The 23450-nt window shown below is 42.4% G+C and overlaps 1 protein-coding gene across 8 annotated transcripts in view; it reads left to right on the plus strand.

Annotated features, from left to right (window-relative positions):
* PDE7B (phosphodiesterase 7B) overlaps positions 1-23450 on the plus strand; it is a 500590-nt gene that overhangs the window by 369481 nt on the left and 107659 nt on the right. For all 8 annotated transcript variants that reach the window (XM_033938169.1, XM_033938172.1, XM_033938168.1 and 5 more), the window contains 2 exons: positions 931-1082; positions 22528-22591. In XM_033938169.1, coding sequence (XP_033794060.1) covers positions 931-1082; positions 22528-22591 — 216 coding nt within the window. The remainder of the gene's footprint in view (positions 1-930; positions 1083-22527; positions 22592-23450) is intronic.

Genomic DNA, 23450 nt, shown 5'->3' on the forward strand with positions numbered 1-23450 from the left:
CCTCCACCCCTATGTGCAACATGTCTCCCTCTCTCTCTCTCTCTCTCTCTCTCTCTCTCTCTCTCTCTCTCTTTTTCTCTCCCTTGCTTCAAAGGGAGTGAGGAAAGAGAGAAGGGGATCCAGGGTGTATCTCTCCTACCCCCTCTACTGCCATATCCAACATTTCTCCCTCTCTCATTCCCTGGACCCTGAGCAGCATCTTTTTTGCCCACCAGCCCCATGCCCAACATTTCTCCTTCTATCACCCCTCCCCAGCACCATACTGCATCTCTCCTTCCATTCCCTCTACCACCATGTAAACATTCCTCCCGCTTGCATCCCTTTTCATCTGTAGCACCCTTCTCTCTCTATCACAATACATAACCAAACCATCAAATCCTGCCAGAACTGAGTTATTACATATTCTTTTCCACGCTAAACACCAATGAAATCAACCATAACATGAATCTAGAAGACAAATTTACACCTGTTCTTGGGCATTCACAAATTATCAGGTTTATCTTACATGTAACTGCTTGAATATTCAAAGTATATTCCTAAGTGCAAACTTTCTGCACGGCCCTAAACCCAGGAACAACTCTATTAAGGGAAAGGGGATGGGACTTGTATATTCCTTTTTGTGGTTACACATTCAAAGTGATTTACATATATACAGGTACTTATTTTGTATTTGAGGCAATGGAGGATTAAGTGACTTACCCAAGGTCACAAGGAGCAGCGCTGGGATTGATCCCACAACCTCAGAGTGTTGAGACAGCAGTTCTACCCCTAGGCCACTCCTCATGCTGGAGGCATGTAAGCTTACCCATGTATTGGGTCTGGTATTTAATAAAAGCCTACTCCTGCAGATAAAGCACCATTTTACCTGTGATAATGCTTTTCAGAATCATTCTTTTAATCTCATACGTTTCTAATGTTTCTTTCTCACAGATACAACATACTCAGGGGAAATTGGCACCAAGAAGAAAGTGAAAAGACTCTTAAGCTTTCAGAGATATTTCCATGCATCTAGGCTATTGCGTGGAATTGTACCACAAGCTTCTCTGCACTTACTGGATGAGGACTACCTTGGACAAGCACGGGTGAGAGAACGATGCGATGCTGTAATAGCACTACAACTGTCATTGATAGTTGTAACATTACTAAATATTTGCAGAACTGTAGAAATTCAGATAACGAGGGACAGCCTCAACTCCCTAGTTCCTACAGTCAAGACATTAGAGGCTTCAGTAATTATATTTATTACAGAAAAATGGCTGAAACCAACAAGGTTAGAATAAGGAGGACCAATGTCTCAGATTTAGAAACAGCCTCAAAACTGTGAATTTGGCAGTTGGGAAAGAATGACACAGTACCTCATAAGAACATAAGAATAGCCTTACTGGGTCAGACCAAAGGTCCTTCAAGCCCAGTAGCCCATTCTTCCCGGTGCCAAATCTAGGTCACCCTGGCCAAAACCCAAAGAGTAGCAACATCCCATACAACTGATCCAGTGCAAGCAGTGGCTTCTCCCATGTCTTTCTCAATAACAGACTGAACTTTTCTTCCAGGAAATTGTCCAAACTTTTCTTAAAACCACAACCTCTGGCAACATGTTCCAGAGCTTAACTACACTTCTCCCTCCGTATTTGCGGTTTCAGCAATTGTGGTTTCAATTATTCGTGGTTTTTAGCTTGCTGGCTCCTCCCCCCCCCCCCCCAAATTACGTCAGCTTGCATAGAGAAATCACTGATTCCAAGGACCTTCTACACCGTGTTTTGCCTCTCCTTCAGGAACAGGCCAGGTCTCCCACCATGTTATTCGCGGTTATTCACAATGGTTTTTAATAGAAAACAGCAGATAACATATAAAAAAGTTATTTGCGGTTTTTCTATATTCGCTTGTCTGTTAATCCCCTATCACAGCGAATACGGAGGGAGAGGTATATTCACTAAGTGAAAAAATATTTCCTCCTATTGATTTTAAAAGTATTTCCCTGTAACTTCATCAAGTGACCCCTAGTCATTGTAATTTTTGAAGGCGTGAAAAATCGATCCACTTGTACCCGTTTTACTCTACTCAGAATTTTTTAGACTTCAATCATATCTCCTCTCAGCCTCAGGGAGTCCATTTCAGTCATACAGTGCGGCAGAGTGGTTCATTTTGCCTTTATCTGCCATCATGTTTGTATTGCAGAGCTGGGAGCTGGTAATGAAGGTGAAGATTGTAAACTCTCAGTGGACAAAATAGTTTTTAGAAAATGCTGAGAGTTGCACAGTCGACCAGTTTTATTTTAAATTTCAGCAATACATATCCACTGTGGAAACAGGCATTTTTATTGAGAGAATTTGTATGCTACTGGGTAGGGTTACCAGATGTCTGGATTTACCCGGACATGTCCTCTTTTTAGAGGACATGTGCAGGCATCCGGATGGCTTTTCAAAACCCTGCACTTTGTCCGGGTTTTGAAAAGCTTCCAGCTCAGGGCCGCATCGGGAGGGCATCTGCGCATGCCCAGATGCAATGCAATGACATCATGTGCATGCATGCGACACCATCACGTCACACCTGTGCATGCCCAGATGCCCTCCTGACACAGCTCCAAGCATGAGAACAGGTTGAGGGGGCGAGGCAGGGGAGGGGGCGAGGCTGGAGCGGAACAGGGCTCGACTTGGGCAGAACAGAACATGGCTGGGTGGGCCTGGGGGCAGGACCATGGGTAAAATCTGGTAACCCTACTACTGGGGGTCATTGTAGGAGCCTATTTTATACATAGAGTCATGTATTGCCTTTGTAAAATAGGTGCCATTCAGTATTTCACTTTCACGACCAGGCCCATTCTAGGGGAACAGGAGATGCACATTCATTTATAGCAACTTCTTTTCCCTTTGCGTTGAGTCTTCTGGTACTCAGAAGCTCCTAGGACTTAAGCACTGGTATTTCAACAGAGTGAGGTGGGCACCGGACACCAGCTGAAATAGGAGGTGGGAGAAAAACTGGAGCGGAATGAAATCCAAATGACAGGCATAGGTAGTGTCCAGGAACAGGCAGAAGTTTGGGCAGGCAGAACAGGTGGATGTGGACGTCATATACCTAGACTTCAGCAAAGCTTTCGATAGTGTCCCGCATCGCAGGCTGTTGAGCAAGATGAAATCAATGGGGCTGGGAGAAACACTAACTACATGGGTCAATGACTGGCTGAGTGGCAGATGTCAGAGGATGGTAGTTAACGGTACCCTCTCTAAAACATTGGAGGTGACCAGTGGAGTACCGTAGGGCTCAGTCTTGGGCCCGCTCCTTTTCAACATATTCATAGGTGACCTAACTCAGGGGCTTCAAGGTAAGGTAACATTATTCGCTAACGACGCCAAACTATGCAATATAGTGAGAGATGGCAATTCACCCGATAGTATGACACAGGACCTACATTTGTTGGAGCTTTGGTCCTCGACCTGGTAGCTGGGCTTCAACGCTAAGAAATGCAAGATCATGCACCTCGGCAGCAGAAATCCATGCAGAACTTACACCTTGAATGGTGAGACCTTAGCTAGAACTTCAACAGAACGAGACTTGGGAGTGATCATCAGCGCAGACATGAAAACTGCTGATCATGTGGAGAAGGCTTCATCTAAGGCAAGACAGTTAGGTTGCATCCGCAGGAGTTTCGTCAGCCGGAAGCCTGAAGTCATAATGCCATTATACAGAACCATGGTGAGGCCTCATTTGGAATACTGTGTGCAATTCTGGAGGCCACACTACCAAAAAGATGTGCTGAGAGTAGAGTCGGTGCAACGGATGGCCACCAGGATGGTCTCGGGGCTCAAGGATCTATCGTACGAGGAAAGGCTGAAAAATTTGCGGCTGTACTCACTCGAGGAACATAGGGAGAGAGGAGACATGATCGAGACGTTTAAATATATTACCAGCCGTATCGAGATGGAAAAAGAGATTCTCTTTTTCAAAGGATCCTCAGCCACAAGAGGGCATCCACTCAAACTCAGGGGCGGGAAATTTCATGGCGACACGGAAATATTTCTTCACCGAGAGAGTGGTTGATCCTTGGAACGAGCTCCCGGTGCAGGTGATCGAGGCAAACAACATACAAGAATTTAAGAGCAAATGGGATGCACATGTGGGATCCCTTAGAGCACAGGTGTCGAAGTCGGTCCTCGAGGGCCGCAATCCAGTCGGGTTTTCAGAATTTCCCCAATGAATATGCATTGAAAGCAGTGCATGCACATAGATCTCATGCATATTCATTGGGGAAATCTTGAAAACCCGACTGGATTGCGGCCCTCGAGGATCGACTTTGGCACCCCTGCCTTAGAGGGTTAAGCCAAGGGAACCTGTCACCAGGAGTGGGATCCCTAGGATAGTAGACTTGGGGGTGGGTCAGTAGAGTGGGCAGACCTGATGGGCAATGGCCCTTATCTACCGTCATCTTCTATGTTTCTATGTTAAATTGATTCACTTAAATAAAAAATAAAAAAAATCAGACTCACCAGTTTAGTGAATCCTTCAGTCTTCTGACACGTCCAGGTCTCCTAAAACAGCAGCCGTGGTGGTGGAGGCCAGCGGGCAGAAACAGGTGGTGAACAGGCTTCTCCTGGCCTGCCCTGCAGGGGCCTTCCCTCTGCCACATCACTGATGACATCACTGATGGTGCGGCAGAGGGAAGCCCTGGCAGGCAGGGCACTAGCAACCTGTTTACTGCTGATCTCTACAACCGCTGCTGCTGCTTTACGAAGCCCAAAAGTTGAGGTCTCATCGTGGGGAGGGGGGGGGGGGGGCGAGTAATTGATCGGTAACTGCTGCACAGGAGGAATGGAATGCAGGGATGGAATGGAAAGCCACTGCACTGAGGGATGGGAGAGAGGCTCTTGCTTCCTTTCCAGAAGTCAAGCGGTTGTGGGGGGAGCACTTTCCATTGTGCTGAGCAGAGGATTCGTTTGTGTATTTGGGTATCTTGTTGGCCATGAATACCGCTGCTTTGTATTCTTTGAATGTGACTTGTTTGATGGATAAGACCCGGGTATTGTTGGAGGAGTGGAAGGATCTTCTAATCTCGTTGATGGGTCGTGTTAGTCTTATCAAAATGATTATTTTACTGAAATAGCTTTATTTGTTTCAGACATTGCCCTTGCATTTGCTGCATAAGGATGTGCGTAAACTGCATAGTCTGTTCATGAAGTTTTGCTGGGCCTCTAAGAAGCCTAAGTTACAATTCCAGATGGTGGTGAGGGGATGGCCTCAGGGGGATATTGGGCTGCCTAGCATTCAGGCTTATAATTATGCTTGTCTCTTGTGCCATTTGGGTGGTTGGTTTGCACATGCACAGCACTATATGCCCACAGAGATGGAAAGGTTGTTTTTTGCTCTACATCATCTCATTGCATTGCTGCATAAGCCGTGGAACCAAATCCCGTTGAATTTTTGAGGCAGCCTCCTCCTCTGTTCATTACAGGTCACTTGGCGATGGCTCATTAAGCTATTGAGAGGGGATCCAGGAGTGACGGATTTATTGCCTATTAGGGGAAATGTGTGGTTTGACCTGGGGAGAGAAAACAAAGTTTTTTGAGACTGGGAATAAAGGAGTATAGTTTATTTGGAATATCTATTGGATAAGGAAGGGGCATTGCAGGCATTTGACACTCCAGCCCTTTGGGGCTGACACTTGGAGCAATGAGCTCACATATGGCCAGATTGGCCATTATGTGGTATCCCTTGACAGAGCGCAACTCAGAGAGCATATAGGGGCTAAATTGAGAGATTTCTTTTGTACTGATTCAGCTGGTAGGATAACAGTGTCTGGGTTATATAAGGCAATTCATATCTTGCTCCTGGGTAAGGATTTCCTTAACTGTCGCAGGGCATGGGAAAGGGATTTGACTGTTGACTTGGGCACTTGGGATATAATGGCCAACATTAGGACCCTGCCCCAACTGACGCAGAGTGCTTGGCTTCAGGAATATTAATACAGAGTTCTCATGCGTGCCTATTGTATTCTAGTGAAGGCACTCTATCCCCGCTTTGTCTTAAATGTGGATTGATGGAGCATTCCTTTGGCCATACCTTTTGGTCCTGCCCTAAAATTCAGCAGTTCTGGAAACGTGTGGTTAATTATATGTCAGCTCTCATGGGCAGGTCTATTCAAGGCACAGTGCATCAGTTGGTACTGGACATCCCTACAGCATATGGCCATATGAATAGGGGACCTCGTTTGTGTCGTAAAATATGTTTGATTGCTCGCAAATGTATTTTGTAAAGTTGGACTTTTGCAAAACCCCTAGCTTACTGGCACTGGCGTAAAATGCTTCGTCAATTGGGAAGCCCTTGATGGGAGGCACTGTTATGAACAAATTCTGCCAGAATGAAAAGTCAACCCAGTCATTATGGTGATTGAAGATGTAAAACCCAACCTATCAGTTAGTGGCCATTCATCAACTGCCACTACTTGGACTGATGTAGGCAGGGAATTCTAGGGGATCCTCAGCCTTTGAGCTAGTTATATCTAAGAAGTTGTCAGCTGGTTCAGAGTCCAGAAAAGCCCAGACTATAGTTAGTTGCCCCTTCCAGGAAATGGTTTCAAATAAGAATATCCTGCAGGGGTCAGTGAGGGTATGAATTTCTTACCTAATTGGGTCTCCCTTACCCCATCTAGACTTAGGAATCTCCTGTTTTCCATGGGCAATCACTAAGTCTGTCCTGCACCTCCCAATATAAGCAAGGTCTCAGGGTTTGACAAAGGAGTCTGTCCTCAGGAAATAAAATGGTGACACCAAGATGCATAGGTTGGATTTTAAAAGGTTCAAGGTGTACTGGAGACACCCAGGTGGGCTTGTTAGCTTTCTCTGCCTACCATTCTCTCTGCTGATGATCAGTCTGAATGGCCAATTAAATCAGCTCATCCAGTGTGGTTGGAGGGTCCATAATATGAGATAACCCTCCTTAATAGCCAAACTTCTGACATTTGCTGTTCAAATGTAAGGATGGATGAATCACAGTGGGGAAGCAGGGATCCCGTGGTAGAAATCTGAAGGTGAGAGGAAAGAGACTGGGTGAAGGCAGGGGAAAAGAGTACATGAGAGAGAAAGAGATTGGGTGAAGTCTGAGGGGAGAAAAAAGGAGTCTGAGTGAAAGCTGGGAGGGGGTACAGAAGAAAAAGACTGGGTGAAGACTGATGGGGGTACATGAAAGAAATAGAGTCTGAGGGGAGGCTGGGGAGTACTTGAGTCTGAGTGAAGGCTGGGGGGTACTTGAGAGCGGGACAAGCGAGGAGGGCATAAGAGAGAAAGAGCGCGAGTGTGAGTATGCTCACATGTGTGCATGTTGTGGCTCTCCAAATGTTATAAAATATTAAATGTAGCACCCAATAAAAATGGTTAGCAAGCCTGATCCAATGTATATGATAGAAAACCTTGCTAAGCCTAAACCTTTTGGAACAAAGAGCTGAATGCACAAAGCTCCGGGCAACCCAGCAAAGAAAGCCGAGTCATGAGTGATTTTCTTTTGCTGTGCTATGCTCAACACAATAGCATGCAAATCGCACGTGTACTAATTGTACAGATCAGCTCAGTAAGAAAAGGGAAGGAACTGTGCTTGGCATCTGCTCAGAAGAGCAAAACAGTAGGCACAGCTCCTTCCCCTCATCCCTCCTGTCACAAGCTTTTTTTTTTTTCTCTGGAGCTGGTTCCTTCTTCTGCCACTGCTGCTGTCCTCTGCCGGCTCATCTGATTGGAGCTCCAGAGCCACGATCAGCTGAGCTGGCAGGGGAAGCCGTGAACAGTTCAGCCAGCACAGGGAAAAGAGCTGCAATCAGCTGAGTCATCGCTGCTGCTGGATCAGCTGATTGTGGCTTTGCTCTTCTGTGCTGACTCAGCTTATCAGCAGCACCAATGAGTTGCCAGCTCAACAGTTTGGGGCTTCCCCTGCCAGCTTAGTTGATTGCAACTCCAGAGCCCCCATCAGATGAGCCGGCAGGGTGAGAGCAGGGCTGCTGGCTCAGCTGTATTGTTTGTGTATGTGTGGGGGGGGAGGGGATTAGCTGCATGAGTTGTGTGAGTGTGTGTCCTGCGCTTGTGTCAGGTGCAGAACAAGCACTCATACAACACATGCACAACAACTACCAGCAGCTCCAGACCTGCTGTAAAAATTTCCACAGTAGGAGGTGGGTGTTTCCTTCTTTTCCCTTTTGAGCATGACAAAGAGTGCTCATTTACCCCCCTTTTACAAAACTGCACAAGAGGTTTTTAGCGCCGGCCAGCGCATTGAATGATCTGCGCTGTTCCCAACACTCATAGAGTTCCTATGAGCGTCAGAGTAGCATAAAGCATTCAGCGCACTGGCCGGCACTAAAAAAACTCTTGCTGATGTGATAGTAGTAAAGGCTGCAACATAAGCAATATCAGCAACTCATTTCTTAGTATTGCAACGGAAAGTGAAACGACACAAAAATCCATACGAAGAAGGAGATTATCGCTGAAAAATAGCTGGAAAGCGATGACCACAAATGCTCGCAGTCTAAGCAACAAAGTTCATGATCTGCAAGCCCTGATATTAGAGGCAGATCTAGATATTGTTGCTATCACAGAGACATGGTTCAGTGAATCACATGGATGGGATGCAAACATACCGGGATATAATCTTTTTAGGAAGGACAGAGATGGTCATAAAGGTGGAGGAGTAGCTCTCTATGTAAAGATCAATATCCAAGCGACCGAAATGCAAGGGACCTGGGGAGAGGAAGAAGCGATATGGATTGCTCTGAAAAGAGAAGATGGAACTTCTATCTACGTGGGTGTAGTCTACAGACCTCCGACTCAATCGCAGCAAATTGATAAGGATCTGATTGTGGATATCCAAAAGTTTGGAAGGAAAGAGGAGGTTCTGCTGTTGGGAGATTTCAACCTGCCGGATGCGGACTGGAATGTTCCGTCTGCGGAATCGGAAAGAAGTAGGGAGATTGTGGATGCCTTTCAAGAGGCTCTGCTCAGACAAATGGTGACGGAACCCACAAGGGAAAAAGCGATATTGGATCTGGTCCTCACAAATGGAGAGAGTATCTCTAATGTTCGAGTGGGTGCTCACCTGGGTAGTAGCGATCATCAAACGGTTTGGTTTGATATAACGGCTAAAGTGGAGAGCGGCCGCACGATACTTAAAGTCCTAGATTTCAAACGTACGGACTTTAATGCAATGGGAAAGTACCTGAAGAAAGAGCTGTTAGGATGGGAGGACATAAGAGAAGTGGAAAGACAGTGGTCTAAGCTGAAAGGAGCGATAAAAATGGCTACGGACCTTTATGTGAAGAAAATCAATAAAAACAAAAGAAAAAGGAAGCCGATATGGTTCTCCAACCTAGTGGCTGAGAAAATAAAGGCGAAAGAGTTGGCGTTCATGAAATATAAAAAAACCCAAGAAGAGGAGAGCAGAAAGGACTACAGGGTGAAACTGAAAGAAGCCAAGAGAGAGATACGTTTGGCGAAGGCACAGGCGGAAGAACAAATGGCTAAAAATGTAAAAAAGGGAGATAAAAATTTTTTCAGATATATTAGTGAAAGGAGGAAGATAAAAAATGGAATTGCTAGGCTAAAAGATGCTGGGAACAAATATGTGGAGAGTGATGAGGAGAAAGCAAATGTGCTAAACAAATACTTCTGTTCTGTGTTCACAGAAGAAAATCCTGGAGAAGGACCGAGATTGTCCGGCAAAGTTACACGAGAAAATGGAGTAGATTCTGCGCCGTTCACGGAGGAGGGTGTTTATGAGCAACTTGAAAAACTGAAGGTGGACAAAGCGATGGGACCAGACGGGATCCATCCCAGGATACTAAGGGAACTCAGAGAGGTTCTGGCGAGTCCTATTAAAGACTTGTTCAACAAATCTCTGGAGACGGGAGTGATTCCTGGGGATTGGAGGAGAGCGGATGTGGTCCCTATTCATAAAAGTGGTCACAGGGATGAAGCAGGAAACTACAGGCCGGTGAGCCTCACTTCAGTTGTTGGAAAAATAATGGAAGTGTTGCTGAAAGAAAGGATAGTGTATTTCCTTGAATCTAATGGGTTACAGGATCCGAGGCAACATGGCTTTACAAAAGGTAAATCGTGCCAAACGAACCTGATTGAATTTTTTGATTGGGTGACCAGAGAGCTGGATCGAGGACATATGCTAGATGTGATTTATTTGGATTTCAGCAAGGCCTTTGATACAGTTCCTCATAGGAGGCTGTTGAACAAACTTGAAGGGCTAAAGTTAGGACCCAAAGTGGTGAACTGGGTCAGAAACTGGCTGTCGGACAGACGCCAGAGGGTGGTGGTTAATGGAAGTCGCTCGAAGGAAGGAAAGGTGACTAGTGGAGTCCCTCAGGGTTCGGTGCTGGGGCCAATCCTGTTCAATATGTATGTAAGTGACATTGCTGAAGGGTTAGAAGGAAAAGTGTGCCTTTTTGCAGATGATACCAAGATTTGTAACAGAGTAGACACCGAAGAGGGTGTGGAAAATATGAAAAAGGATCTGCAAAAGTTAGAGGAATGGTCTAATGCCTGGCAACTAAAATTCAATGCAAAGAAATGCAGAGTAATGCATTTGGGGATTAATAATAGGAAGGAACCGTATATGCTGGGAGGAGAGAAGCTGATATGCACGGACGGGGAGAGGGACCTCGGGGTGATAGTGTCCGAAGATCTAAAGGCGAAAAAACAGTGTGACAAGGCAGTGGCTGCTGCCAGAAGGATTCTGGGCTGTATAAAGAGAGGCGTAGTCAGTAGAAGAAAGAAGGTGTTGATGCCCCTGTACAGGTCATTGGTGAGGCCCCACTTGGAGTATTGTGTTCAGTTTTGGAGACCGTATCTGGCGAAAGACGTAAGAAGACTTGAGGCGGTCCAGAGGAGGGCGACGAAAATGATAGGAGGCTTGCACCAGAAGACATATGAGGAGAGACTGGAAGCCCTGAATATGTATACCCTAGAGGAAAGGAGAGACAGGGGAGATATGATTCAGACGTTCAAATACTTAAAGGGTATTAACGTAGAACAAAATCTTTTCCAGAGAAAGGAAAATGGTAAAACCAGAGGACATAATTTGAGGTTGAGGGGTGGTAGATTCAGGGGCAATGTTAGGAAATTCTACTTTACGGAGAGGGTGGTGGATGCCTGGAATGCGCTCCCGGGAGAGGTGGTGGAGAGTAAAACTGTGACTGAGTTCAAAGAAGCGTGGGATGAACACAGAAGATTTAGAATCAGAAAATAATATTAAAGATTGAACTAGGCCAGTTACTGGGCAGACTTGTACGGTCTGTGTCTGTGTATGGCCGTTTGGAGGAGGATGGGCAGGGGAGGGCTTCAATGGCTGGGAGGGTGTAGATGGGCTGGAGTAAGTCTTAACAGAGATTTCGGCAGTTGGAACCCAAGCACAGTACCGGGTAAAGCTTTGGATTCTCGCCCAGAAATAGCTAAGAAGAAAAAAAAAATAATAATTTTTAATTGAATCAGGTTGGGCAGACTGGATGGACCATTCGGGTCTTTATCTGCCGTCATCTACTATGTTCTACTATGTTACTATGGTTTTTAAAGGGGAGGGGGGGTTAAATACTAATGAGTTCCTTGTAACGTTTTTGCATAGGGTTCTCAGAGGCTGCTACTGCTATCGATAGAAACCCCAGAGAATCCTTTTCAACACAGAAAGTGGAAACTTCCTTGCAAGTAAGACTGGTTTTAACCACTCTTACTTGGAAGAAACACTTATGAACATCCGGGCCAAAGTGTTTTGAACTGATGAAACAAAATCTGAACTGTTCAGCCATAACCACACAAGATATATTTGGAGAAAAAAGGGTGAGGTATGTGAAGAAAAAAACCTACATTACCAACCAGTAAGCACAAGGACAGATCTATGATGATTTGAGATTATTTGTGTGGGTGAAAGGAAGAACTTCTTCAACTTAATATCAACATAAAGTAGAAACTAATGTTCTAGTGAAGTGAAGAAATTGAAGTTGAAAAGAGGTTAGATGTTTCAGCAAGGAAAAGACCTGAAATATAGCTCAAAACTAATCATGAAAGAAGGTGGAGTGGCCTTCACAGTCTTCCCGCTTAAATATTATAGAAACCTTGTTGGGAGATCTAAGAATATTTCTGAGCTAAAAGATTTGTGCAAGAAGGAGTTTTAAAAAATCAGAAAAGAAAGACTTTTAGGCATATACCCCCCCCCCCCCTTTTACAAAACCGCAGCATGGGTTTTAGCGCCGGCTATGGTGGTAACAGCTCTGACGCTCATAGAATTCGTGTGTGTGTTGGAATTGTTACTGCCGTGACTGGTGCTAAAAACCGCACTATGGTTTTGTAAAAGGGGGAGGGGAAGATAGTAATCAGTTTAAGCTACGGTTAAGATATGTTATTTTACCAGAGATCCCATTTAATTCAATGAGATGTAGTTACTGATACGTAAAATAACAGTGAAATGACCATGTTGTAATGGTAGCCCACATTGGTGACTTCTCTCTTTAGCAGAATACAGAAAACATTTGGAAGCAGGTTTTTTTTCCTGCGTAAGGAAATGTTACATTATTTCCCAAACATTTAGCCTTTATGGCCCCATTTTAATACCGTGAGGAAACCTTTTTTCCCCCAAAAAAGGACAAAAAAAGGACTCAAATATAAACTGGGGGGGGGGATTAATATTCAAATGCAGTGCCTTGCCCTGTCCTTCTAAGCTCTGCACCCTGTCCCCCTTCCCTCACTGCTCTGCCAGGCTCTGTATCCATCCCCCTCACTCACTCACCCCCTGCCCTGCCAGTCTCTACACCCAGCCCCCTTTCCTCCCTACCAGGTTCTAGGCCCTTTTCCCCCCTCTTAATACTTTGCAGCCCCCCTTTCCTCCCTACCAGGTTCTGTACCCTTTCCCCCCTCTCAATGCCTTGCAGGTCTCCTGCCGTGAGACCTGATGGTCCAGCAGTGGCCGGGACAGGACGGATCCCTCCTGCCTCCTGTCCCAGCCCGATTCTAATTATTATCTCCCTGCAACCTCCTCCACATACATTAAATATCTCTAGTGGTCCAGCGGTGAATTGCAGGAGAGACCTTCCTTCACTCCTGCCCGTGCAGAACCACTAGCTAATTGACTGCCGCAAGTTCTCGTGGGAACCCGAGAACTTCAAGCAGCCTATCAGCTAGCGGCTCTGCATGGGCAGGAGTGAAGGAAAGTCACTCCTGCCTGTGCAGAGTCGCTAGCTTGTTGCAAACTGACTTACAAATATTTATATGGTGCTATAATTGCATAGATATTGTGACAGACACAAGTGTGTTCTAGCAAGTAGTGCTATTTTGTTACTCCTGCCCAACCTTCTAGTTGAGTAGTCCTGCGAGGGTTCCATCTGCCTCTCTTGTGCCCATGCCCATTGTTAACACCATCACCCATTTGAGTGACTATGGATTTTATGGGGATACTGGAACATACCACTCATAGCAACAAGTATATCTTGGTTATTTTGGATTATGCCACCCGCTACCCAGAGGCCATTTCCCTGTGGAATATAAAAATTACCACTATGGCCAATGCCCTGTGGGAAGTCTTCTCCCAGATGGGGATTCCTTCTGAAATACTGACTGACCAAGGCACCACTTTTATGTCTAGAGTCATGAGACAAGTGTGTTTCCTGCTCAAGGTGAAGACCTTATGGACATTCATTTATTGTTCCCAGACAGATGGTCTGGTAGAACATTTTAATAAGACTCTCAAGCAGATGCTGAAGAAGTTTGTGGCCAAAGATGGGAAGAACTGGTTTACTCTATTCCCATATTATATTACATTACATTAGTATTTATGGACTGCTAATATGCCCCAGAAGGAGTTCAATGCAATTTACTTTTTTTTTTCTTCTTCAAAAGCACTTTATTAATAATTTAAATACTTTTTAAAACACCAATCTTGTATAATCAAGCTTTTAACAATACATTAGCTCATTATATATCTTATTTCTTAATACATACTAAGAATATCAATATTTATCTACATATCTTCTTTAACCCCCCCTCCCTTTCCCCCCCCTCCAGGTGAGAGGATGTGTGCAGGAGATTCATAAGCTATAAAAGTGTGAAAAGCCATAATTCAGAGATGGTACTACTCCTTTGGGAACTGATCCAAGTTTCATATGTACCCTAAATGGTATTATATCTATGTATCTGGTTTCTCCGGAGAGCAGTTAATTTTGACATTTGTTGTATAAATTGGACTTTAGACAACAGCACTCGAAACACCGGAAGATCTGGTTGTTTCCAAGCCGATGCCAAAACCAGTCGCCCTGCTGTCATTATCAAATGTATCCACCTCTGCTGTTTAATTGACAAGGCAGCTGTTCCTACATTCAGCAGACAGCACTCTATAGTCTTAGGTATCGAAATTCCTAGCACTGAATCAATAAAGGATATCACTCTATCCCAATATGCTTGTGCCTTTATACAATACCACCATATATGTTCAAACGTACCCACTTCCTCACATCCTCTCCAACATTTATGCGATCCTTTCCCATACATAGCTTGCAGTCGCACTGGAGTATAATACCAGCAATAAAACATCTTATGACCATTTTCTATCATATTGCTAGCAATAGTGCCATAGAGGAGGGAATGCATTATTTTAGACCGTTCTTTATCAGTATAGCATTTACCAATGATCTTTTCCCAATGACACCTGTACTTAAAAGGGGAGTGAAGATGCTCCAATTGTGCATTATATAATTTAGTAATACTACCTCTCCCACTTTCTTTTACCATAGCCCTCCTTAAATTTGACTGTTCAGCGATGACTTCTTTAAGGACCACTTTTCTAATAAAGCTTTCAATTTGTTTATAATAAAATAGATCTCTCGGTAAGAGACCATATTCTTCCACCAATACTTCAACAGGGGTAATTTTCCCATCCTCCAATAATTGATCCAATGTTTTAAGACCTTTCTTACCCCATAGGTGGAAGGCCACATCAACCTCACCTGGACCAAATTAGGCATATATATAATAGCTGCCCCCATAAAATAGATCTCCAAAACATCGCCTAAGCAGCTGGGTTCACAAATCAAGAGTATGTCGTATTGTAGGGTTAGACCTCTTAGCTATAGCAAAAAGTTGTGAGTATTGGAGCCAGGGTATTGCCCAAAGTGGGGGCGTGCCCAATAACTCCTGCTCCATACGCACCCATGATTTTCCCTTATCCCATTTCCAATTAATTAAGTAGCATAATTGGGCTGCTTGATAGTAATATCGGAAATGTGGAACTGCCATTCCCCTCAACTTCCTAGGTTGATACATCATGACACGAGTTATCCTTGGCATCTTATATTGCCAAATATAAGCAAATATCTTTCACTCCAAGTGAAGAAAAAATTTACTAGGTAGAGGGATCAGTAAGGCTGAGAAAAGATACAACAGGCTCGAGAGCACCACCATCTTAATTGTTTGTACCCTGCCTAGCCAGGAGATATTAAGATGTTTCCACCTCTCCATGTCCTGCCAGATTGCTTTCAAAGGGGAGGATAATTAGCAGTATACAGCACGTCAATTTGCTTAGTTAAATTGATCCCCAAGTATCGTAGTGATTGTTGAGCCCATTTAAAGGAATAATTACTGGAAATCCATCTACGACCTAGATCTGACAGGGTAAGATCCAAGATTTCTGACTTAGACATGTTTATCCGAAATCCTGATAACCTGTCCATAAGCTGTCAGAGTTTCTACTACAGCTTTCAGCAAGGTGGGAGGATCTCGGATTGTAAAAAGAATATCATCTGCAAATAGTAATATTTTTGTCTCCAATCCACCACAGCTTATACCTGTAATGTTTAAAGCTTGTCGCACCGATTGAGCGAAAGGCTCCATAGCTAATGCGAAGAATACAGGTGATAGAGCACAACCTTGACGGGTCCCCCTCCCCAAAGTAAAACAGTCAGTGTAGCTTCCATTAATACTAATCAAGGTCAAAGGGGCTGTGTATAACTGTCGAAGCCAGTGGAGAAAAGTTCCCAATGAAAAGATAAAAGAAAATTCGATTCAAGTGTGTGGACGAGAATATAAAATTGAACCTACTATAAAAATATTAGGTGTAACTCTTGACAAGCACCTCACTTTGGAAAAACATACAGACCTACTGTTTAAGAAATGTATATAGATCTTATGGTAGCTTCGCACCATCAAAAAATTCTTTGATGAATTATCTTTCCATTTACTGGTGCAAACATCTATACTGAGTACTTTGGATTACTGTAATATCATTTACTTGGGGGCGCTTAAAAAAATTCTTAAAAAATGAAGACTAATCCAGAATACCGCAGTTCGTTTGATCTTTGGTTAAAAAAATGGGAACATATTACCCCATATTACCAAAAACTCCACTGGTTGTCTGTGGAATCTAGAATTCTTTTTAAATTTGCCTGTATTAATTATAAAACAGTCTTCGGGATGTTACCAGTCTACCTCGCCTCCCAGTTCCTCTTGAACTGTTCCAACACAAGCACTCATAGAAAAACTTTATTTAACTATCCCTCCCTGAAATCATGCCAATATAAGAAGTTTCTTGATAGAACTGTAACATTCCAGGCAGTCAAACTGAATATATGGCTTGGTAAACTCATAGTTGAAGCTGCCTCTTATGCTGACTTCAGAAAACAATTGAAGACACATCTGTTTGACAAGTTTCAATCCTAAATCATGTCTATGGCCATAACTTACTTGAATTTCTACCGGTCTTAATTTACTACGATTTTATCAGTGGCCCTTCCTTAATTACCACTGTTTCATTTAAACTATGTTATTATTACATTACATTACATTAGTGATTTCTATTCCGCCATTACCTTGCGGTTCAAGGTGGATTACATTCAAACTAAAAACAAGAATTACATTCAAATTAAAAGGAATAGAATAAGCAATGACATAGAATTTTTTAAGGTAATAAACATTGGATAAAGAGTTACCAAAGGGAAGTGGAGGTCTTTAGGAGATAAGAATAGGGTGAAATTATGGGTTTTAGATAACGTTTGATAGATAAAAGAGTATTAGAGAGATCTAAGGGTAAATAGAGTGTTAGATATTTGGTTGGGATTGGTTGTGCTGGATAGGTTTTATGTGTTTTTTGAAGAGTATGGTTTTAATATCTCTCCTGAAGGCTTTGTAGTCTGAAGTTGAAGATAACAGAGTAGTGATTTGTCTGTCCAGTTTAGCTGCTTTGGAGGCTATTAGGTTGTCATAAAGTTTTTTTCGTTTGACATCTTTGGATGATGGGTGAGAGAAAAGTGAGTGGGATCTTCTGTGTCTGATTGAGGAGGATTGATTTAGTCGGCTATTCCAGTAGGTTGGGCCCTTTCCATTGAGAGCCTTGTAAAGTAAGCAGTAGAATTTGAAGTGTACTCTCGCTTCTATTGGAAGCCAGTGCGAGTCATGGTATGCCTCTGTGATATGGTCATTTTTTTTAGGAAATATACAAGTCTCTCTTAACTTGATTTTAAAAGATGCATTTTTATAGACTTTATTTCACTTAAGATTGTAAACTTCTCTTTAGTTTGTATTTTAAATTGACTGTATGTACTTTTGTTGTAAACCGCTTCAAACTTCTGGTATAGCGGTATATAAGAAATAAATTATTATTATTATTATCTTTTCTAATACTTGAAATAGATAGGGCCAATATACCCTATCAAATGCCTTCTCAGCATCAATACCCAGAATAAGAGTCGAATCATGTCCACCAGAAGCTTGCCACAATATATGGTAAACTCTATGAATATTATCAAGCATCTGGCGGCCCTGTACAAACCCAGAGTGATCATCAACTACTAAATGGAGCATATATGTCTGTAAGTGTTTGGCTAAAATCTTAATAAACAATTTATAGTCCACATTTAACAGTGAGATAGGCCTATAGGAGGAACAGGATGTCGGATCTTTATCCGGTTTTAGTATCAAAGTTATACCAGCAAAACGCCAAGAGTAGGGCAATTCCTGTCTATCTACCAAGGTGTTAAAAAAGCGCAGCAAGGGGGAGGGATCAGAATTATTTGAAATGTCTTATAAAATTTGGCTATAAAGCCATCTAATCCAGTCAATTTTCCCACCCAATGCAATTTACAATTTAGAAGGGCCTGGCCATATCCAAGGATTACTTTATTTCATTAAGGTTCATGACACAGAGAACTTGGTTTGTGTTTGTGTTTGTGTAGGTGTATGATTATGGCATATGGTTTGGAGAGAAGATTGGCTATATCTGGTGTAGTCTAAGTTGAAAAGGGCAACCTGCAATCAGATGGCTGAACACATTGAAAACAAACATGGGGATGATGCTGGAGGACCTTATCGGACTAGCACAAAACCAATTTCTTTTTAGATCTGTAACTCATCAAGTCGCTAGGACTTGAGCATGAGTTAATGACACCTAAAGCAGAAGTCATCTTGATATTACAAATTTTGGTATGGGTGTCACTTTCCTGGTTTGTAGGGAGCATGGTCATGTAGGGAGCATGGTCTATTGCAGGGGTGCCCACACTTTTTGGGCTTGCGAGCTACTTTTTAAATGACCAAGTCAAAATGATCTACCAACAATAAAATTTTAAAAAAAACACAAAGCACACTGTATGCATAGAAAATGTTAATCATCATTCCTATTCCAGGGTTTTTCAAAGAGGTCAAAGCAGATGACTCTAAGCACTATCACCTCAGTAACAACCATACAAAAATAGACAAATATACCCCTTCCCTTTTTACTAAACCATGATAGCAGTTTTTAGCGCAGGGAGCTGCGCTGAATGCCCAGGGCTGCTCTCGACACTCATAGGCTCCCTGCGCTAAAAACCTCTATTGCGGTTTAGTAAAAGGGGACCTTAGTGTAAAATATAGACAGCAGATATAAATTCAGACACATTTTGATCACTAAATTTAAAATAAAATCATTTTCCCTACCTTGTCTGGAGATTTCATGAGTCTCTGGTTGCACTTTCTTCTTCTGACTGTGCATACAATCTTTCTTCCCTTCTTTTAGCCTGTATGCTTCTTCTCCTCCAGACCTCATTCCTTCCCCCCAACTTTTCCTTCCTCTTCCCTGCCCTTTCTTTCTCTCTGCCTCCCTTTCATTTTTTTCTGTTTCTCTTCTTTCCTTCTGTATCCCTGCCTGCCCTTTTTCTTTCTTTCTCCCTGCCCTTCCCCAAGCCACTGCCATTACCATCGGGGACCAGGACCCAAACACCACCAATAACAGGCCCCAAGCTCTCCCTGCTTCGGCCAACCAGCATTCCTCTCCCCGACGTCAATTCTGCCGTCGGGAAGAGGAAGGCTGATCAGCCCAAGATCGTGATCAACCTATTGGGGGAAATGCTGCCGGGTCCTGCCTTCGCGGAAACAGCAAGTAGGCAGAACCCGGCAGGAACAAGAACAAATGCTTCACTAACCTGTCTCCCGCATTAGCCCGTAGCGAACGCTTGCTTCAGGGCTCTCAACATGTGCGTGCAGGCTTCCCTTCTCCCCCCCCTCCCCGGACATAACTTCCGGTTTCGAAGAGAAGAGAAGCCTGCACGCACACGTTAGAGCCCGGAGCATAAGTTCGCTAGGGGCTGAAATTTCCAAGCCGGTTTTTTTTTTTTTGGGGGGGGGGGGTTTAATGTTCAGCAGCGGCAGATGACAGCTGGGCGGACCGCCCAGCTAAAAGGCCATAGGGAGAACACTGGAGAGGAAGGCTGATCGGCCCGTAGATCAGGACGGCAACACGAGTGCGATCGACTCGAGTTGCCTTCCTGAGCTACTGGTCGATCGCGATCGACGCGTTGGGCACCCCTGGTCTATTGAGATCGGAGAGGCGATATATGTCTTGTTTGGTTTCTGGTAGTCATAGCCTATTGTTTGTTGGGGGAAGTAAGGTATTTTCCAAATAGGTTTATAGGCCTTTATGAAAGTTTTTTGTAGGAGGGGGGTGTTCCTTAATTGTGCTGGTAAAGGATTCCACCATTTTGCTGCCAGGTATAGAAAGGATGTAGAGTGAATAGCTTTGTATTTGATTCCTATAGGATCTCAGCAGCGCTTTTGATTTGCCTGATCATGAGATATTGTTGAATTGTTTGGCTACGATGGGGCTCTCAGGGAGAGTCTGGAGTTGGTTCCAAGGTTTTTTGACAAAGAGATCATATCGAATGGTTTGCGATGGTAATTATTCTCATTCTTGGAGAAATCCATCAGGGGTGCCTCAGGGCTCCCCGCTGTCACCTACCCTGTTTAACATTTATATTTCTTCTCTCGGACATTTACTGCAGAGCTTGAATTTAAATTTTTACATATATGCAGATGATATATCTATTTTAATTCCTTTAAATGATTTTACTTCTGATATTTTAAAACAAATATCTTCCATCATGACTTCGTTAGAGCAGTGGACAATTAGTTTCAAACTGAAACTTAATACAGAAAAGACCAAACTTTTTTTAGCCATCCCAAATGATAAAATAACCAAATCATCCCTTCATTTAAATGGTTATGACTACCCAATTTCAAAAACTATTAAAATATTGGGAGTCACACCAGATCGCCATTTAGCTATGATAGAACATACTGACTTAGTGATAAAAAAATGCTTTTTTGCACTGTGGAAGTTAAAAACTATAAAAAAATATTTTGACCCATTATCTTTTAGATTATTGGTGCAGGCATTAGTTTTATCCATATTAGATTACTGTAATATTATTTATTTAGGTGCCTCTAAGAAACTATTAAGAAAATTGAGGATAATTCAGAATACAGCTGTCAGATTGATTTTTGGTTTAAAGAAGAAGGATCATGTTAGTCCTTATTACCGATTGTTGCACTGGCTGCCGGTGGAAGCATGAGTCTTGTTTAAGTTTTCTTGTATTTGTTTCAAGTCTCCAACTTATCTTTTATCACATTTTATATGGTATAGTCCAATGAGAAAAACTAGAAGTCAACAGTTATTTGCTTACCCAAAAATTAATGGTTGTAAATACAAGACTTTCCTGGATAGGACCTTTGTGTTTCAAGCAGGTAAACAGCAGTCTTGGTTGGGTAAGTGTATTTGTCAAGCCATGTCGTCCTACAGTATTTTTCAGAAATTGATCAAGACAACATTGTTTGAAAAATTCATTTCTTAGAGAAATTGCGTTATTAAGAACTTTTATTCTAACTAAAAGCTTATACAGTATTTTTTAAAGAACATTTGTACCTATAAGAAATATTTTGTATCTTCCTATCATCTTGTATTTTAGTGATTGTTCAGTCTTCTTTGGTGTAAACCGCCTAGAAATCAGTCGGTTATGGCGATATAGAAGAATAAAGTTATGTTATGTTATATGGCTGCTGATCAGGTTGTATTTGTCTTTGGGTGGTATTTCAATTAACTTCATCATATAGTCTGGTGTTTCACCATGGAAGATTGAAAAGATAATAGTACATAGTTTAAAAATACACCTTGCTTCGAAGGGAAGCCAGTGTAATTGAGAGTACAGGGGTGTCACTTTGTCATATTTGGTTGAGAAAATAAGTCTGGCTATTACATTTTGAATGGTTTGTTTTGTAGGTTTTTCTATATATTTTCTTTGCACCCTTCATAATGGACATTGCAGTAATCTAGTTGGGATAGTACCAGTGAATGAACCAAAATCTAAAAGTTTTCTTTGGCAAAGCAATGTCGAATTCATCTCAGTTTTCTGAATATTTTGTTGGTTAACATTTGTATTTGTGCCTCACAGGATAGGTTCTTGTCGAATATCATCCCTAGGATTCTCAGTTCTTATTCCAGTTTCAATGGGGCATTATGCAATGTTATTTGAGTGTCATCATCATTGGTGATTTTGTGTGGTCTTATCAGTAAAAATTTCTTTTTTTTCTTCTTTATTTAGTTTGTTTCATGTTGTCAGCCCAGTCAGCAACTAGATGAGAGACTTTACTGATTTCTTGATCATGTTTTCTTTCTTGTAGAAAGGAATGCACATTGTGATATAATCTGCATAAGAGAAGTGAGGGAGGTCTTTCTTTTCTAATTAGTGTCCTAGAGTATTGACATCAGTACATTGAAAAGTATTGGGGGAGAGTGGTGAGTCTTGGGATACTCACTTGATGCTGACCATTCTTCTGATCTTTTCTCTATTCATTCTAGCCAACTGTGCACTTTACCACTTATCTCTAGAAATTTTAGGATCAGTAATAGGAGTTGATGGTCTATCGCAGTGTTTCTCAATGTCTTCAAGCCAAGTACCCCCTAAGTCTAACAAATATCAACCGAGAACCACCAACCGCCCAAGCTCTGCCCCAAACCCCGCCCCCATAATAATTGTAATGCAATTTCTTCTATTTATTTATCATATGCACACAAAATAATCTTATTAACAATACATAATGGTAACCACAAAATTAAACTACACAAAGCACACTGTATGCAGAGAAAATTTTAATCATTTATATTCTGTTTTTTTTTTTTTTCAAAGAACGTCTAGATTTCAATTAAAAAAAAGCTTTTAACAAGCTCTCTCTCCTTCTCATGTGTTCTTCATATGTATTTTTTCCTTTACAGCATATGCTGTCCAAAGTGGGAATGTGGAATTTTGACATTTTCCTGTTTGATCGTTTGACAAATGGTAAGTTCTCCTAGAGAAGGAACTGTTTCCCTAGTCTAATTTGTTGAAAAATTGTTCTATCATTTGAATTCTGTTTTCACATTTCATTACTTGTATCTGCATTTTATGGCAGGGTAGCCAGAAGGAGGAGACAGATATGGGTCTTATATAACGTGACCATTTATTTTTTTTTTCATCAAAATGAGACATCTATTAAATGTAAGTCCCGCCCCCAATCCTGCCCTAGCCCCACCCCCAATCCTAAACCAATTTCTTCCATTCATTTTTCATGTACACATAATATCTTATTAATTCATAATGGTAGCCATAAAATAAAAAAAATCCCACAAAGCACACTATACGCAGAGAAAATGTTAATTATCATGTATATTTAGGGGGTTTTCAAAGATGTCAAGGCAGATGACTTTAAATATGCAATGTCACCTCAGTAACTATAGAAAAATAGACAAATATAGTGCTAAATATAGACAGCGAATATAAATTTTCAAAACTGACACATTTTGATCACTAAATTGAAAATAAAATCATTTTTCCTACCTTTGCTGTCTGGTGATTTCATGAGTCTCTGGTTGTGTTTCCTTTTGACTATGCATCCTTTCTTTCATTTCTTTCTTTCTGCACTCAGGCCCAATAATTGTCCCTTTCTATTCCCTCCTTCCTTCCTTCCCATGTCCTTAGTGCCCCAAGTGCCTCCTTCCTATGTCCTTAGTGCCTCCTTCTCATGTCCTAAGTGCCCTCTGTGCCTCCTTCCTATGTCCTTAGTGCCCCTTCCCATGTCCTTAGTGCCCCCAGTGCCTCCTTCCTATGTCCTTAGTGCCCCTAGTGCCTTCTTCTCACATCCTAAGTGCCCTCAGTACCT

Source organism: Geotrypetes seraphini, chromosome 3, assembly GCF_902459505.1.
Source record: "Geotrypetes seraphini chromosome 3, aGeoSer1.1, whole genome shotgun sequence".
Lineage (NCBI taxonomy): Eukaryota > Metazoa > Chordata > Amphibia > Gymnophiona > Dermophiidae > Geotrypetes > Geotrypetes seraphini.